General features: G+C 33.5%; 1 protein-coding gene across 1 annotated transcript in view; it reads right to left on the bottom strand.

Annotated features, from left to right (window-relative positions):
• Nucleotides 1-3,399, bottom strand: part of LOC127881304 (zinc transporter ZIP10-like) — an 84,077-nt gene extending 80,678 nt beyond the window's left edge. Inside the window, exons 1-3 of the mRNA XM_052429053.1 lie at nucleotides 3,391-3,399; nucleotides 2,452-2,547; nucleotides 989-1,265 (exon numbers count right to left, since the gene is read on the bottom strand). Coding sequence (XP_052285013.1) covers nucleotides 989-1,265; nucleotides 2,452-2,547; nucleotides 3,391-3,399 — 382 coding nt within the window. The remainder of the gene's footprint in view (nucleotides 1-988; nucleotides 1,266-2,451; nucleotides 2,548-3,390) is intronic.
• Nucleotides 3,400-20,067: the final 16,668 nt, after the last annotated feature.

Genomic DNA, 20,067 nt, shown 5'->3' with positions numbered 1-20,067 from the left:
ACACCGAGGGGGGAGCAGATAAAATTGGCCAATGGAGGTGTCAAGTATGGCCCTTTTACACGTCTCAATTTCATGTCTTGTATAATTTTTTGTTTTACAAGTTCATTGTGATTGTTCACAGATTGATGGTTTTTATGCAAGCATGATGGTAAAGAAGATGTTGTGCCAAGTGAAAACCCATTTTTGAATCCGTCAATAAATTTTTGTTTTTTATTGGGGTCATAACCAGACAGATATGGTAACAGTTTGTCGGCCGATATGGGTGAAGGTAATTGAAATGTATTTAGACTGTGGAATTTGGGCTTTACTGGCTGTTCTTTTGAAATTTGCCGTTGGTGTGTTAGCGTTGTTTGCATGGTAGGGCCTGACTGGTTTGAAGCATCTGTGTGCGCCATGTGGTTGGTCGCAGTTCCCACACTGGTGTAATTGTGAGCATTTGGGCTTAAGGCATTGGGATTTCTGTTGGTAGTCCCAACAGTAACCTGTTCGGCGCATGACGTAGGTTGGCATTGGAGTTCTGGAGTTGAGAGAATAGGGACGAAAATTAGAGTGAGATTGTGTCTTCGTTAAGGAACAAAACAAGAATTTTTCTGTGTGTAGGGTTCCCCAAGGGAGTGGCTGCAGTGCCTTCAGCTGTCTGAACTTGATGTCGTATGTGACCCAGTTTGGTGAGTGTTGTGCGAGGTCCTGAATTATTGACATGTATTGGAACAGGCCTGATGCCTCCTCAGGATATTTGGAGACATATAAACATCGGCAAAACGTTGGAAAGCACGGCACCATGTGATTATGTTTGTAATGGTCTTAGGGGCTGATTTTTTTAACGGAAGTTGTTATTTGGTTGTCACTGCGTTTAATGACTGTGGTCTCAGTTGTTAGATGATCAAACATTAGCTTACTCAAATCGATATACTCTTTGTTCATGATGGCTTTACGCATTTTGACATCAATTGGAGATGAACAGTGGAAAAAAGTCCTAAATTAACACCTTCGTTGTTGTCTGTGGTCACCGATGTCAAATCCTCTTCAATTGATTGCTCAGACGGCTGTTCGTCGTCACTCGTCCGTTCCGCTCCAGGCGCCTGGTTTGATGTCCCATCACTCTTCTTGAGGATGTGTTGGCTAATTTCTTTCAGTACTGCCTCATCTTTACTAAGGGCATCTGCCATCAGCTTTGCAATCCTGGATTGGGGCACCTCTGGCGGTGAAGAAGCATTCCGCTTACCGGTCTTGGCAGTGGATGGCGTTGCCTTAGGCATACACATCTGAAAAAGACGAAAATTAACAGGCAGAAAACATGCACTGCACTAGATTATGGATAGCATTTGTTTATATGCCGATTACATGACATGTGGAATGTCAAACATCTTCAATCAGTTATTCGGACAATAAGTTTACTGTATGAGCATGTATATTGTCTGCTAACAGTATTAAAAAACAGGATATGTGGCGAAATAGGCTCATATTGGACACAAATATCAATCAAGATATTGATATAGGTTTAGTGTCAAATAGGACACAAGTATATACAAGTATCAATCAGATAACTTAAATCAGTTGAGTGTCTTCTAGGACACAAGTACAAACAAGTATCAATCAGGATACTGAAAAATGACATGTGTAACATAGGACACAGTTAAACACAAGAACCAATGGGTATTGGTTACATAAAGCAGCTAGTACAAGTGTTAAACCAGATACTCAAATAGGAAACCGGTATACTCAAGTAACAAGCAGGATACTTGGATGGAAAGTGGTAAATAGAACACCATACCAAAAAAGGCTCTTTTATTAAGGTAATGATTAACACTGTAATAATGATGGAAATGCTATGCTGCTGGCACAAATATTATATAGAGTTTATCGTATATACCTACGCTTTTACTAACGCTCTGCCTACAAGTGTTGTGTGGACTAGGAAGTTACTCTCAGTGCCCCTGATTGTACTGTCAGATACCAAATTGTCAACACTATAAAGGTGCTGAAATACAACAATGAATATCGTTGCAAGCAAATAGTGCACATTTTATATGTTTGACTGCTGTTCTGGAATACTCACATTCACAGACTGTGAGCTGCAAAAAGAACCGCGCCTCTAACAGAACGATAATATCTTCGCATACCAAGTGTCGAATCAATATGCACGCCATCTGGTGAAACAAACTCCTGCTGAAAGCGTCTGTTAAAGTTATTGAAATTATGCTGCCAGAAATGTACAGACTCTTGGTCTGCACAAAGACACTGCAAACGTTGGTTGGTTTCATCAACCCTTGCATTATACAATGTTCCGTGTTTTCGGTGAAGTATTTCACCTATCATGACACGATTGCAGCCCTGTTGAATAAGCCAGCATACAAATGCAAAAATAGTATCTGCCAATGTTGCTGGGGCAATCCTCATACTGCAAAGGTCATTACTGCCTATATCAAGGAAAACAATATTGATTTTTACATCACTGACAAGATGAGCATCTGTCCAGATAGACTTGGGTTTGTCTAGGTGCATAATTGTAGCCCCTCCGACTCCATGCCAGTAAACTTGTATGTGCTGTGAATCAAAATTCATATTAGTACAACTGTTCTGTATGCACCATCTCGTTAGGCGTTTGGTAAAAATATCTACCAATCTAGGTAAAAATGCCAGAGGTAAAAATGCCAGATGTTAAGTGGCAAAAATGCCATAGGTAAAAATGCCATAGGTAAAAATGCCAGATGTTATATAGTAAAATAGAGTTTTGAGCAATATTCTTAAGGATATTGAGTATTGTAGGGGTTGAGTGAATGTTAAAATCCGCAATTGATTAAGAAAAAAAAGTGCAGATAAATATTATGTACAAAATTTCAGTTGTGGGGGGAGGGGAATTTACTCTGTAATAAATCTATATATTATCGGCTCTAAGTTAAAATGCTTTAATTAGCTATACGTATCAATACATACCTCATTTAATAATTAATGTAAACATAATCACCATCAAAACCCTGCTTGTTTGTCACATTGCTAAAATAATTTATTGTCCTAAAAAATCAAAAGATTCCATTACATCAATAAAATAGGTTTTAAAAGGAATTTAACAAGTGTTGTTTAATGACCGATTCATAAAAGAAACAAAAAATCCCAGCCAATAAACAGAACGAATAAAGCACAATAACAAAATTATAGTCTAAATTTATTAGTGAGACAAGTAGAATAAAAATAACATGTTCAATAAGAAATGTTTCCGTACAATACTCAATATCCTTAAAAAATATTGCTCAAAACTCTATTTTACTTTTTTAACATCTGGCATTTTTATCTATGGCATTTTTACCTATGGCATTTTTACCACTTTACATCTGGCATTTTTACCTCTGGCATTTTTACCTCTGGTATTTTTACCTATGGCATTTTTACCTCTGGCATTTTTACCGCACACCGGTTTTGGATGCTACAAATACATGTATTTAATATTAAAAAAATCACATTTGCCGATAAGATAAATTGTGATTGCACAATGCTCAAATACGGAATAAATGAATAATAAAAACCGATACGCAATGCCGAAAAAATTCCTGAAAGTCTTGGAGAAAAACCACGCTGCTGCTGGCTTCTTTGTTCGTCCAAAAAGAGGCTGGTATAGGTTACACCCGGATAATTTACAACTATACCTTTCTTAAAGTTTTTCGCTCAGCCTTTACCCAGTTGGCATTTTTATTGCACCCAATTATAATAACAACGTGCTGAATATAAATAACGTTATCGTACCTATAAAGTATTATTTTATATCGTCTACCGCAAACCACTCGTCCGCCTTGCGTTAGGCAAAGCAAGCTAGCTTACTATTTGTAGTAGAACTTTATAATCTTTCGAGCAGCATTTAAACGGATTCGGATATGGGAAACTGAGAATTTGTTCTGACGTGACTACGTTTAAACCTTACAGAATTTGTGTAACTATGCATGTTCGCGTATAGCCATGGAAGTTATTTATTTTGTGTTGCACTACTGTTGGATGCGTGGATTATAACGGCAATATATTCGGAAATCTTGTTGACTGATATTTAATATACAATATATTCGGGAATCGTATTCGTAATTTGAAAGAACGCCTCAAACCTTTCTTATGCACGCTGATATGCTTTATGTGCTCTTACAGCTAGTGCGTAATTAATGCATTACAGAATAAATGTATTGACACTTTTGCGGAATGGCGCGCGGCGCCCTTTGTTTATAAAACTAAAGATCCGAACGTTTTTTGCATTACGGATTTTGTTTACAGCAATCAAGTATTAAAACCCACGCTTTGCACGAGGATGACGCGACCTTGTCAGCCGATTTGATTGTAAACAGGTAATTATATGGACCAACTATTTGTGATTTTAGCATAACACAATTTACATTCTTCCTGATGCAGTTAGGAATTGCGTATATAGAAAGGGTAATGCGAACTTTGTTTTAACTGTTTATCTTTCACCAAAACAAACCAACGTCAAATGCCGTTGATCTTTGTGAAGATATTACTTGTTATTTTTACCGTGACTTCCCATAAACAAAATAAAGATAAAATTATTGTTTCTACTTTCATAAGTTGTACGTTGTATAGCTATATAAATCATTGGCCTAGTATCACGAACATTCTCAAGTTTTTAACTCAACTCAGCAGATGAGAATCGAGTTTCCACTCAGCTGAGAATAGACCAGTTCACGCGTGACGTCACGCGCACCTGCGTGTTTACATCCGGACTGCATTGGTAGGCAAAAGAAAGGCACAATCAATGGGGAGTAATAGAGCGTGATCGTTTATATTTAAACGATTATATTAAGATTTTATTTTTCAACATGCCAACAAGTTGTTTTACTTTACTGAAAGAAATAAGATTGAAAACAATCAATAAATATATCTTTTTCAAATATGCAACATATACAAATTAACCATAATGGTACGTATGTATTTTACTGGACAGGGACTCTAGATGACAATATACGGTCCGTGGTCTGGGAAAACAAACACGTTGACACCTTAAATAATCATTTAATTAAAATTAAAGCAATATTTTTCATTTGATTGTTTGCATTAATCATAAAATCGTGTAAGCCTTTGTATTCCGGTGTTTTATTGCCCCTTTGTTCTGCATAAACCGATTATCTCGTTTTGATCACATATTGTCCAGACTTAAATAACAACATGGTGTTATAAACCACACTGGGTGGCAGATGACAGTCTGGTCATTAAACACAATTGATGACGATGCCAGCATGTTTTCTGGTATTATTAAGCAGTTATTTGGTTGGATAATTAACGCCGGCATACTTAACAGTTGCTATAATTAGATACGTTACATATAGTACAAATTAAGTCATGTCCAATATAGATTATCAGAGAGTGTACACCGTAAAGATGCTAGCCTGATTAATTTATAAAAAAATAAAGTGTTCAATAATTATAGACTTTACCTTCAAAACAGGTAACGTATTTAGCGCGTGTCTGTTAATTAAAACGACGTCATTCCGTATTAAGATATAATGTTACGACAACAAACGAACGATATCATAAAAACAAGAAATTACGTTTGACAACAACGGGGGTAAATATTGTTTGAAAAAATATGTATATAGATAGATGTGTGTTAAAATGTTAGATAATTATCACTCATACCAAAGACATATATATTCTCTAGGTCTTTGCTCATAATCACTAGTAACGAGTTTTCAATATACATTAATACACAGTTCAATTTGCATTGTGTGAAGTTGTGTTTATTAGTTGAATGATAATATTCCTCAATATTGTCATTCTCTGTACAAAACCCATCCAAATTAAAATTACATGTAAATATCGTCATGCACTTCGCTTTTAATAGGACTTTGAAGTACCTTAATAGTTATTTTCAACACGGAGTGTTTATTGATAGGAGATGAATCGAGTATTTGACCCTTACTGTAGTAAATTCAATCTTATGCAATAACCATTTATTCGATTTTATTGGTTTATACGTTATCTTGTTGCTTATTAATTCCCCTTTCAAAAAAATATAACTTTTAGTATATTCCCGTTGTTATTAATGGATTTATAGCGAGTTAAACACAAGAAATACAGATTTTATGTTTTACCACCGCGCGTTTTACCGTGTTGTGGCTATCGATCTTTTACAATTAGCGCCGATGTTATACATTTTGATGTACCCACTCACGTCTTTTGTTAAATTATAGTTTCATTTCTCGGCCGATATTGACAAATTATATATTATTAAAAAGCTTACGTTACGTAGTGAACAGATATATAAATATATATTAAGTTTTTCTTCTGATTTCGACAGCCCGGCGAGTTATAACTTTAACTTTTGCAAATATCATACCGTTTTGGAGTTATAGAATCTAGATTTACGGTTGACATGTTCGTACTTAATACCAATTTGTAGCGTTTACATTTAAATATCAAGATCACTTAACTCAGTTTTTTCATCATTTTAATAGGAACTTACATACTTCACTTGTTTTATTTTAGCAACTGGAAGCTTCAAGGCGACAGAACTGTTCAAGAAATTATAAAAATGTTTGGGAATACAAAAACAAGAGGTATACTTTTCTATAGTGAATAGTTTGTGCGCACAATGTAACAGTTATTAACTTAATTATTAGGTTGGCTGTTTTCTGAGAAAACCCGAGGTATTGTCATAGCCAGCTCGTCGTGTCTTCTGTCGTCAGCCGTGCTAAAACCTTAACATTTGCTCTAAATCAAAGTGCTTCCACCTACAACTTTGAAACTTCATATGTACATTCACCTTGATGAGTTTTACATGCCACACCCATTTTTGGGTCACTAGATCAAAGGTCAAGGTCACTGTGACCTTTAAAAAAAATCTGACAAGCTTTTATTTATTACCTCATCTATTAAAAAAAAATGAGCTATTGTCATCACCTTGGCATCGGGGTCGGCGTCGGCTCCCGGTTAAGTTTTGCGTTTAGGTCCGTTTTTCTCATAAAGTATCAATGCTATTGCATTCAAACTTGGTACACCTACTTACTATCATGAGGGGACTGCGCAGGCAAAGTTTGATAACTCTGGCATGCATTTTAACAGAATTATGTTCCCTTTTTATTCTTAGAAAATTGAACATTTTGTTAAGTTTATTGTTTAGGTCCATTTTATTCCTAAAGTATCAAAGCTATTGCTTCCATACTTGCAACACTTACTAACTATCATAAGGGGACTATGCAGGCAAAGTTATGTAACTCTGACTGGCATTTTGACACAATTATGTGCCCTTTTTATACTTAGAAAATAGAAAATTAGGTTAAGTTTTGTGTTTAGGTCCACTTTATTCCTAGGGTATCAAAGCTATTGCTTTCATACTTGCAACACTTACTAACTATCATAAGGGGACTATGCAGGCAACGTTATGTAACTCTGACTGACATTTTGACGGAATTATGGGCCCTTTATACTTAGAAAATTGAAAATTTGGTTAAGTTTTGTGTTTTGGTCCACTTTACCCCTAAAGTATCATAGATATTGCTTTCATGCTTGGAACACTCGCAAACTATCATAAGGGGACAGTAAAAGACAAGTTGCATAACTCTGGTTGTCATTTTTACGGAATTATGGCCCTTTTTTGACTAAGTAACTTTGAATATATGGTAAAATTTTGCGTTTAGATCCACTTAACTTCTAAGGTATCAAGGCTATTGCTTTCAAACTTCAAATACTTTCATGCTATCATGAGGGTACTGTACCTGGCAAGTTGAATTTTACCTTGACCTTTGAATGACCTTGACGCTCAAGGTCAAATTATTAAATTTTGCTAAAATTGCCATAACTTCTTTATTTATGATTAGATTTGATTGATACTTTGACAAAACAACTCTTACCTGACACACCACAAAATACTCCACCCAAACCATCCCCCATGCCCCCCCCGAATCCCCTCCTCAATTTATTTTTTAAGATCATCTAATAAATGACCACACCCTCACACTATACACCCCCCCCACAAAAAAAAACATTTTTTTTTTAAACATGGTTAAAAAACACAATTATTTATATTTATTATTATGACCCCCTTCGAAGAGGAGGGGGTATATTGTTTTGCACCTGTCGCTCGGTCTGTCGGTCCGTCCACCAGATGGTTTCCGGATGATAACTCAAGAACGCTTAGGCCTAGGATCATGTATTTTCACAGGTACATTGATCATAACTGTCAGATGACCCCTATTGATTTTCAGGTCACTAGGTCAAAGGTCAAGGTCACAGTGACTCGAAATAGTAAAATGGTTTCCGGATGATAACTCAAGAATGCTTAGGCCTAGTATCATGAAACTTTATAGGTACATTGATCATGGCTGGCAGATGACCCCTATTGATTTTCAGGTCACTAGGTCAAAGGTCAAGCCCTTAGTGACTCGAAATAGTAAAATGGTTTCCGGATGATAACTCAAGAATGCTTAGGCCTAGGATCATGAAACTTCATAGGTACATTGATCATGACTGGCAGATGACCCCTATTGATTTTCAGGTCACTAGGTCAAAGGTCAAGGTCACAGTGACTCGAAACAGTAAAATGGTTTCCGGATGATGACTCAAGAATGCTTACGCCTAGGATGATGAAACTTAATAGGAATATTGATCATGACTGGCAGATGACCCCTATCGATTTTCAGGTCACTAGGTCAAAGGTCAAGGTCACAGTGACTCAAAATAGTAAAATGGTTTCCGGATGATAACTCAAGAATAATTAGGCCTAGGATCATGAAACGTCATATGTACATTGATCATGACTGGCAGATGAGCCCTGTTTATTTTTAGGTCACTAGGTCAAAGGTCAAGGTCACAGTGACAAAAAACATATTCACACAATGGCTGCCACTACAACTCACAGCCCATATGGGGGGGCATGCATGTTTTGCAAACAGCCCTTGTTTTATTTTTGAAATACCGTCCAACCATCCCACCCAAGAATCCCCCCCCCCCCAAAAAAAAAGTTATTTTGCATTTTGTTTTGCATTTTTGGAAGATAATGTAATAAATGACCACACCCCCATACTAAACACCCCTCTCCACTCCCCCTCCCTCCTTTGTGATTTAACTTGAGATAGTTCCCTTCACCTTTAAAAAGAAAAATAGATGAGCGGTCTGCACCCGCAAGGCAGTGCTCTTGTTTTATATTGCACCCGCAGCCGAGCGGTGGCACCCGTTATGCGGTGCTCTTGTGTTTAAAGCACTAGTCTGTTCGGGCTAGTTGCCTTTCAAAATTACTATCCATCAGCACGTTTAACAGTCACATGTCTTTTTAAACACATAAAGCACATTGAAAATGCTAGAAACTGTACAGAACTTTTGTGTTTGATGATAAAATAACACTATATTTATATATATGCTTAGTCTATGACTATTAATTAGTATGTCTGGTATATTAAATTGTGGGTTTTGTGGATATCTGTAATATGGGGATACATTATTGCTGCTTTGTTGTTTAAACATAAATAATCAATTATCCAGGGTGTAAACTTGTGTGTCTGTGTTTGTTTTAATCTTCTTTGTATACATTTATATACTTAATGACGTAACGGTAATTGAAATGTAGGGCATGAGAGTCACGTGCACATGTTAAGTTTAATTTCGTAAGGCTAGTTAAATTTTATGATACAAAAGCTTTTAGAACCAAAACCAGCTCATGAAGCATTGAAGTCTTATTATTAATGGTTTTTGTTATTTTCAACAACCACACATGCATGATACATGAAATATCTGTATGCTTTGTCTAATACATATCTTTTTGGAATAAATACAATTTAAACTGTTAAATTTATTTACTTGCAGTGACATGTCAAGCAGGAAGACACAGCTTCACATAAACCCAGAACAAATGCTTAATGAGTCCAGAACCAGAAAGGACATTCTTCGGGACATAAACAAAAATTTGGATGAAGAACTCGTGCCCAACTCGTGTCTTTAAAAAAGAAATATTGACAACGTTCAATTATTTCCAGAAATCTTAATCTGTATTTACTGATATGACATGATGTGTATCTGATACTCTCTAAATATTATAAATGATTTTTAATAAATATGAATGTTCTCAATGTTTTATTCATTGAATACACATGCAATTGCAACTGTTATAAAAAAAGTAAATGTTATATTCATAAATATGTTTATAAAATTACTAAACAAATTATACCGGTAAATAACAGTTTTAACATAAATAATAGTTTTTAGGGTAACTAAAGACTACAAAGCATCATATCAAGGATGTCTTTCAGTACATGAATTATAACATTTAGCACATATATGTAATTGTTTATTTACCAAGCTTCTGATATGACAATAATATTCATGTTTACAGACTCTACACACACTATTATTAGGTAAAAATACATTTAAAAGCCAACTTGTTAATGTCACTTTGAGGTTTTTCAGTACTGATCTCCAATACCCATTAGAGCCGATGGTCAGTTGGAAAAAAAATCACCTAAAAAAGTGTTCATAGGGAAAAGTACCTTCAGTATCTTTTCTGAAGCTTGAATAAATATGAAGAATATTTAATTACACTTTCTTTCGCAAACTTATAACCCGGTATTGGGTGTTTACTGGAACCAAAGCATGAGGAAGCAAAAACTGATATTTGGGTGTGTAGTATATAGCTCTGCCTATTTGGATAATATATAATATTACTGCAATACATCACTTTACATATTTATGTTTGAGTACTGCTTTATAACTTGAGACAGGTCGAACGCTTGCTTAAATATTTTTGCTCAAACTCGGAGATGAGTCTGACTCTATCAGTACTCAAAAACGTTTCGTGATCACCAACTTGAGCAAGGTGTTTACACTCAACTAAAAATAGAGCAAAATCTCAAAGTTGAGTCAAAATATCGACTAAAGTATGTTCGTGATACTAGGCAAAGGTGTTCAAAAACAATACTAAGCTTGCAAGTGTTGTTATAAGAAGGAGATAAAAGGTTTGGTGATTGTCTATTCAGGAAAAATATACATTGAATTGCAACTTTTATAAAAACCTAAATATTTTTTACGAAGATTTTGGCGTCTTTTTCGTTGAATTACAACGATTTAGTTACACTGTATGTTAGGTTTATGACAGTGAGTCTGCTTTTATAATTGTTCGGACGTGATGTTAATGACACGTGAAAATCTTTATTTGAAAATACATCCCAATGAATGTAATACGAACTGACGGATTTACTGAATGAATGAGATGAATGAGTAAACAACAATTCTATGGTTGATAAAATAAATTTTTTATATAGCTTTTATTCACCTCCATACATTACTAATTGTATTGTTAGATAACATATTAATTTGTTAGTATATGAATACAGTTCTTTAAAAAAGAGTTCTTTTTAACAATTCAACTTGGTTGCTATAATAGAGGTAAATAAAGTCTATGCATTCCATTATATAGATATAAACATACAGTTCACACACACACACTCACACAGATATACATACGCAAATGCCATGTTATGATACAAAAACAAAAAAGAAAGAAATATGTTTGGACTTCAGTCAATTATAGACTTTAATGAAACGTTTGGACTTCAAACAATTATAAACATTAATCAAACGACCATCATGGTATTAAATATTTTAAGCAAACAACAATAAGATGATTTTATTGATCTATCAAAAGTTTTACAATTAACCAGTTTAGTATTTCCTTTTCTTGATTTTTTGTTTTTGATTGAATTTCCCATGCTACGCAACAATAGTTATTTAGTCGATATTGAAGGTAATAGACCATTTCTCTTGCATACAAAAATATACTTTTAAATTTCTATATTTAAATATATATATCAGTCATGTTTATACTGTGTACACCCAAATAACATTATTTGACAAGGTTGATAAACTTTAAAGTAATAGATTTAGTTTTAAAATAGTTCTAAAATAACTCAATTTATAAGACATTATTCTGTATAATTTAATAGAAACTATTTATGTTATTATGCTTAGTTATTGGCAATGAGCCTTTGCTTTACACTGTGTGCAAATGACTGGGTGGGGTAACAACCTAGCAATACTACCAACTGAACAACCATGTAAAAAGTGGTGATCCGAGAATAGCAGTCACTTGTTGACAATGGTCACTTTTGCCATTTTCCTTGACTGACCGCTGTTCTCAGTTTTGACTGTATATACAGATGACATTTTGTGAGTGAGCATTTGTCCTCTTGACCTTACTAATGGTTAAGTCCAGTGTTTTTAGTTCCCCAGAGCAAAAAGTATTTGTCTAAAGTCCTTCAATAAAATGCCTTTTGTGCATTCAGTATTTATTCAAAATGACATTTCCTTATGAAATGTTTATTGGATTAATCAATATTTAACCATTTGGCTTTATTTGACTTTATAACTAATAAAACATTTGCATGTATTAACACAATTTGCCCCTAAAAGATACAGTAAGGTAAAAATAATAAATTTGGTAATTATATATAGCAGACTAAGTTCCAACCAAGATTATATTGAAGTATACATTTATATTTTCAATCAAGCTCAGCACTATTGAACATAAACACAATTAAATTAATTTTATTATAATTAAATAGTTTTTCATAAATTTAACATAATATTTGCATGCTTTGATTTATTAAGGTTGGACAAGATCAGAGTTTTAACTGGTTCACAAGTCATGCCTCATTTTCATTCATTCTTACACTTACTTTTCTGGATGACAGGTGCACCACACTTTCCGCAAAAGTTTACAGCCTCCCCAACAGGTTCACCACATTTTGTACACTCCATAGTGGAATACCATCACTAAAATTTATATAATACTTATGAAAAGTACAGTTTATCAATTTTCGGTCTGAACGCTTTACGGTCAACTGTGATTAAATGATCTGATTTAAAAATAAGAAATATTTCGGCACTTTTTTTATCAAATATAAAGGCTTAAAAGAAACTTAATTTTTATGTAGATAATTAGAAGGACATTATATCAAAACCAATGCTTGTGTGTTATACCAACTGTGAAGTAAATCTCATTTAATTTTTAATGTCTAAATTTTCATGCTTATGCCGTTTGCAATTTTACAAAACTTTCAGGGCTCAAGAAAGGTGGAGACCAATCATTTCTACTTTGTTTCAAAACTGCTGACAAAACCTTTTATTTTGCCAAAATAGTCATTTAATGGAAACCTCTTCACTAACTTGTTTATTCCTTATAGAATGAGGATACAGATTTTTTTTAACAAGGGTAAATTAATAACTGTAGAGGATCTTGCACATAACAAAGTCAGATTTAAAAGATAAAGACACTTACCATTCACAAATTCAGACTGAAAAGTCGAAAAATCTACTGATTCTGCTCCGTTTTATATGATTTTTCTTTCTTAAATGTCACCAGTTACAATAGTATGATCTACCCCCTGCAGTGTGAAGCTTCCTTCCTGTTGTAATGCATTCACACAAATTGACACAATATATAATTACGGGTATATTTTGTATTTATAATATTTAAAGAAAAATCACTCAAAGCAAACTTTTTGTTTTATATTATGTACCCAGACGCATCTGTTACGAACAGTTCAATTGGTTTATATTCTGTTATCTTGTGTTTAAAAGGCCATCGTAAAGAGAATATTTGTTAGCTTTCAGGGTATTACCATGAAATACTACCATGAAAACAAAACAAGTGAAAAAAAAAACACACAGTGTGTTGGGACAAAAAAGCTTTTTCATACAAACGAACATTTTCAAGTCGATACTTCAAAACAACCATATTTATATATATAACAAAACAAGGCGTAAAGTCAGAAATTACTATACACTTGAAATACATAGGCAAGTTTTAGATTAATAATTAAAACTATTTTTTTTGCACAGTAAAATTATGCTTTTGTTATGAATTAATGTTAATTATTATGATTTGCTTTAAAAGAGTTCTTTAAAATATATGGAATATATGTGTTTGGCCTGCAGAAAATTCATATCACAAAAGTCAGCTGTCAGTTCATTTTTTTGTTTGTATGTTATATTTGAGCTCTACAGGCATGTTTATTGTTAAATATTATGAATGTCTTTCGATGTCCCACTTTCAAAATCCATAAAATGCATCGAATTAGAGCTTTTAAGTGCGTTATTTGGCATGAGTTATGGAATGCATAGATATGTAGGGCTAGATTTGGGCTACAAATATATGTATCAAGAGCATGTTCAACATAATTAATATGTCCAATTGTGACATGTATTTTAATCCTGCTTTTTATTAACATTTAAAGATAAATAAGTCTTTTGAAGCCCCCACTCTTAAGGATATTTGACAGCTCACACAGAAAATTTATTTTCCATTCCCCACATTGAAGTTCATTTTCACATGATAGTCATCCCATCCAGAAACACATGTGACATCCATATGGAAATGCATTTGACATCCCACATTAAGAGGTATATTATACATTATCTTATGCAGATGTACATTTGATATCACAAGCAGAAACACATTTGACATCCCATTCATTTAAATTTATTTAACATCAGAAATTAAGAGGTACATTTTCAATCCCATTCTGAAGTACATTTGAAATCCCTCCCAAAGATTCATTCGACAATCCCATTTAATTTAGTTAATTTAACATCCCACATACTAAGTACATATAGCATGCATCACAGAGGTACATTTGACTTTTTACTCCCACAAGTACATCTAACCACCCTGACATTGTTTCATGTTACCTTCTACATGAAAATAAACATTATAAATATCCCACAAAGAGGTACATCTAATCTCAAACACAGAATTACATTTGACATCCCACAATAAGCATTCATAATCCCACACAGAATATCTGAACTAGGGATAATATCCCACACAGAAGTACATCAAATATCTTACAGAGAAGTATATCTAATATGCCATGTAGAAGTGCATTGGACATCTCATATAGATGTTGAAAAAAATCCCAAATACAAGAACATTTGACATCGGACACAAAAGACGTACTGTAACAAGTTAGTTGTTACAGAACTCAAGCCAAAACTCTAAACATCTAATAATTTCTAATATATATTTCATATTGTATTTTACTTAGTAGTTGTTAAATGAATAATTATAGGCTATGTTTATATTGCAAATGCAATAGTATTATGACTCAAATAATTTATTGTATGTTTACTTGGCCATTGCCAAAGTATCAATGTTAGGCTAATATAGCCTATGCAATATAATACCGAGGATCCGAGTAAAATACGCACTCAAAAATCAGTGTCCGAAATCGGCCATTACCGAAAAAAAATTTCAATATATTTTTGTGTTGTGAAAATAGCAAATCAATTTGGTGTTGTCAACTATCTGTTTCACAGTAATACCCCAGTATATTGATCGGGATGTGTTATAGTGCTGTTGTCATGACAGTTGCATAATAAATATCTCTGTCAATTGTTTATATTACCATTGATTGTTACTGATAAAACACGGGCCGCTTGCTGACATCCAAGTCAAGCAGTCATAATTGCAAAAGAAAGAAGCAGAGACGCTGTCTTTTGTTTTCACATTTAATTCGATTCGACAATATTCAGGACGATAATAATTATAATAATAATAAAGTAATAAGAAGACAAAATGGTTACATGTACTTCCGTTTTTATAGTTGTCTAGATGATTACTTTTCCGAAGTGTTACAAACTCGATACTTTAATTAAACTTAAAATACAATTAAACCGGTCGTGTTTTTCATGATCTCTTTAATTAAAATAAGCTGCTGTCATTAAGGCTAGTTTGAGAGTAAAAAACAAATTAATTATCACATTTCAATTTAATTCGGCAATAGGCAGAAAGGTGTAATAGACTCTATTAGCATCATAAAACTAATTATTTAATTACCACTCTTTACTTCAGATATGGTAAATATGCGGTAGAAAGATAAATAGTGGTCAGCTAAGAAATATTTATTTACGGGTATTGTCAGGGTTTTTTTTCATTTGCTAATCTCTTTATACGACTTAGCGTCCAGTCGCTATTTTGAGGGCAGACGACGATATTAACTATGTATTCAAAGTATACAGTGTCTGCGCATGAATGACCCAATATTATCTGATAGCTCCTCCCGTTTCCACGTTTCATTCGACAACGTCATTTCATGTGTAAGCGAGCTCAATGTTGATTGGCCAGCTACCATGCGCATTTCAATAACAATAAGGCCAAGCGATGTCTCATAATCGGGTACAGACCGGGTTTCGTTTACTGTTCGAATTGCGAACACTTTCATTATAACAAAGAGACAAATATAGAAAACCAGTCCGATATAAATGGCGGATGTTTTCAATAAAATTTTACTAGATTTTCGCATTTATTTTACTAGATTTTCGCATTTTCGCAAATAAGATTTTTATTGAGCCAAATTCTCAATATTTTTGCAAATGGCTCAAATGGCGAACGACTGCGCGAGCCCTGTTGCACCCCTTTGATGTAATGGTGTAGTTCAAAATGGCTGCCGCAAAGCGAATAACAACGATTAAGTTGAAAATTTGCACAGGAAAATTTTTGTTCTGCTTTAATCTCGTATATTATACGCACCCCCTACTTGAAGAAAAAATCGGCAGGTAAAAAAGTGCGTATTATATTCGTGGATTTACGGTAGTTAAAATGTGATTTTATTCACCAGTAATTTACTGGGGAACTGTATTTAATTATGTATTGATGTGTTGTTATTTTGCAGTTTTTGCTTATGTTTAAAATCAGTATGATTCTGAAAAAGGTCACCCTTTATATATATTTAATATGTTTTTCTTATAGCCTAATGGCTAAATGAGATTGTTGATGTAAATGTATGTAATGCAATTTTTAGCAATTGTCTCATGTCAACTTACTTGTCAAACGTCATTCGCATCTGCCATCTTGTTTGGAAGCTGTCATTATCTATTTTGGAAATTTGGCGTTTATTATCATATTTTTGTCTATTTAAACCATATGTGGTGACATTTTATTCATTTAATATTGTTCTTTCTGAATATCAAGTCAACGCAACATTATAAATTGTAATTAATTGTAGTTTTGCATCAGAAGCTAAATTTTCTCTGAAATATTCATTTTAGAACGCCAATGTCACTTTGTAACAATTGTTTTCATTGATCCGGATTTTGTAACGTGCAACCCGATTGGCTGATACTGTCTATAAAAAGGCGAGCGTCAGAAGGCGGGGGCATTCAAATTTCCAACTCTGAATCGACAACATCTAGTAAAAATATGATCCTCTAATAAAATACAATATTCAATTCAAACTTAAAATAAGAAACAAATCGTAACCATAACACAACTAAAAGAAAGGGTGAACCTAATATATATTTATATGTGGACGTTAGAGTTGTTTTGCCTGGTGATCGAACAAGAAGAAATATAGTTACATTACCATGAACCTTATACAGTCTTACGTTTATTATTTATAATCCATACACGGAAACGCGACTCGACATCCCGAGAATTCTATTACAGTACATTTAGAATTACATCTGACATTCTACTTCAGTTCGCGCTTCAACAAAAAAGGTATATTCTATGCATATCTTTATGCTTCTACATATGCCTCAGTCACACACACAGATATGCCACGGGATTATACTAAGCCGCAGATTTGATCTGGCGTCATACTTGGCAATCTTAGTGGTCTGTAGCTGTCCGTATTGTCTCTGAAGATATCGATAGTCATACGTAGTAGCACTTGCCTGTCCATGACAAATTTTGAACATGATAAAAAATTTACTACCGATCAAACAGATGTAGCTCATCCCTACTATTTGTACCAGAAAGTACTGATTCGTTTAAGTCTGTGTTTAAAATTTAAATTGTACGCATTTGTTAGAATTAATCTGTGTCAGCTCAATTTCTAATCGTGTCGTACCATAATAAATTAATTCAAAACAATATCATTAGAAGTTATGTGAAAACATATGGTCACACTGTAGTACATGATCTGTATATATAATAACATGGACATGGACGCTTAAAGTGTCATCCGTGAGATTTAATCCGCAGTGGAACTGACAATGGCATCCATGAATATGTGACTGAGGCATAAGTCTGGCAATGTGTTTTGTACTTATACTTTAAAGGCAAATAAACATACCAATTACAACTTTGAATTTCTGATGAATCGAACGAAAGCTTCTCTTTAACTACCTAGTTAAATTTACATCTCGGTTTTTTAGACATCAATCTGAAATAGTAAACATACAAGTTAACATACGAATTAATTTCACTAAATAAACAATAGTAAGAAAGCAAAATAGAGATTTAGGAAACACACTAATAGTTATTGACTATTTCAGGTGTTTGAAAGCATTAATTTAGAGAAGGTAGATAATTTTAACAAAACCTTGATGGAAGTATGGGAACGTAGCTGTATTTCGGCTATAAAATCGGGCCAAAAAAAAACCCTGGTGTATATTTACATACCAGTGGGAAATAAAAATTATGATTTATATCCGATAATAAAGCTAATTAACATAAACATCTGTTCCAATTAATTTCACTCTAGATTGTTTATCAACTAAGAAGACAACAAACAGCAAATTAAAAGAAATTTCGATTACAATTGATTTATTTAAGTTACCGGTATGTTAAAGTTAAGACAGGTGAGAATTTCCCGTAGAACATCGTCAGTTCAGTACAATACCCCACCCACTTTCAGACAGTGGACTTTCATTTTAAATGACGGTCGGTATGCTGCTCTTTTGGCATACTCATGCATCATGCATATACACATGATTATTTTGAATACCTGTCTTTCCTGGTCAATTAAGTTATCTCTTTTTCGTTGAATCGGAGGTTTTTCTTCAGATGATTTTTTTCATTTGGTTTTTGAAAATTCCGGTTCTCTAAGCGAATGCTCCACAGTTTCGCATTTTAATTTTCATTGTTTTACATGCGTTTACCATTGTTTTTTGTTTTCTTTTTACAGAATTAGACACAATAACATATTTAAACATTGAGTTGTTCACTTTTATTAAAATTAATTCCAATTAAAACATAATAAATTATGTACGAAACTGTAACTTGAAATGCAGCTCCACCTATTTATATATTTTGCAGGGGAGTTAATTACTAAATTGGGCAACTGAAGGTTTGTAGCGATTACTGTACAAGTTATTTACCCTTTCTTTCATATAATTGGAATGGTTTAAACCATCCCGGTTGGGTGATCGTCGAGGTTAACTTTTACCAATATATAATGTTGGTACATTGGGCCACACTTAAAATATTGTTGGTTTGCCCTTTACCAACCCTAGATTTTACAGGTGGGTAGGTAGGTAGGAAAATTATTTTATTTTATTTGAGAAATTATATTTTTAATAACCTTATAGTTCATGAATATTTAAAACACTGTTATTAAAGCACTGTTGCAGTGTACGAAGCCCTATTTACATGTAGCTTAACCATATCTTGTTTGCTGTTTTCTTGCATATAATAGTGATTTTTTTTTCTTTTATTTCTTACAGCCTGTGCCATTTGAATTGGGAAAATAAGCGCGATTAACCATGAAATTGGGATAGATAGCGTGATAAACCATGAAATTGGGAAACATTAAGCATTATAAATATGATTATACGTAACAGAATTAAAGATTTTAAATTGCTTTTAAGTTCATGTTTGACAGCATTTTTATATTATAAAGTGCTGCTTTAATGTCTTCTTACCATGAAGATAATGTATAGTTAATATCCATCCACATGCATATTAAACTTGCAATAATCTATAGATTCTTATATACACCATTTACTTTAATCATAACCTCTTTAAGAGTATTAATTTAATTCAGTATTTTTAAATTAAATATCATATGGGGAAAACATTAAAAAATATTAACAAACAGGCTTTAGTGTTCTTGTTGTGTTAATCACAAAACTTAATGATATATTAAATAGAGTTAAAATAAAAAATATATTCCATTTGTTTACCTTTCAATATCTTGCACTTGACAACCTATGTCAGTAAACTGTACAGCGTGACAAACATAATAAAGCATAATATGCGTATGAATCTGAGTATACACAGATCCACTAGCATTATAATTCAAAACATGTTTGTCTCTTTCCATATTCAAACGATACTCATCTTACATGCTTTAACTTTGTGAG

This window comes from Dreissena polymorpha, chromosome 5 (genome assembly GCF_020536995.1).
Source record: "Dreissena polymorpha isolate Duluth1 chromosome 5, UMN_Dpol_1.0, whole genome shotgun sequence".
NCBI lineage: Eukaryota > Metazoa > Mollusca > Bivalvia > Myida > Dreissenidae > Dreissena > Dreissena polymorpha.
The sequence above is the reverse complement of the archived record's forward strand: the minus strand, read 5'-3'. Positions and strand labels throughout refer to the sequence as shown.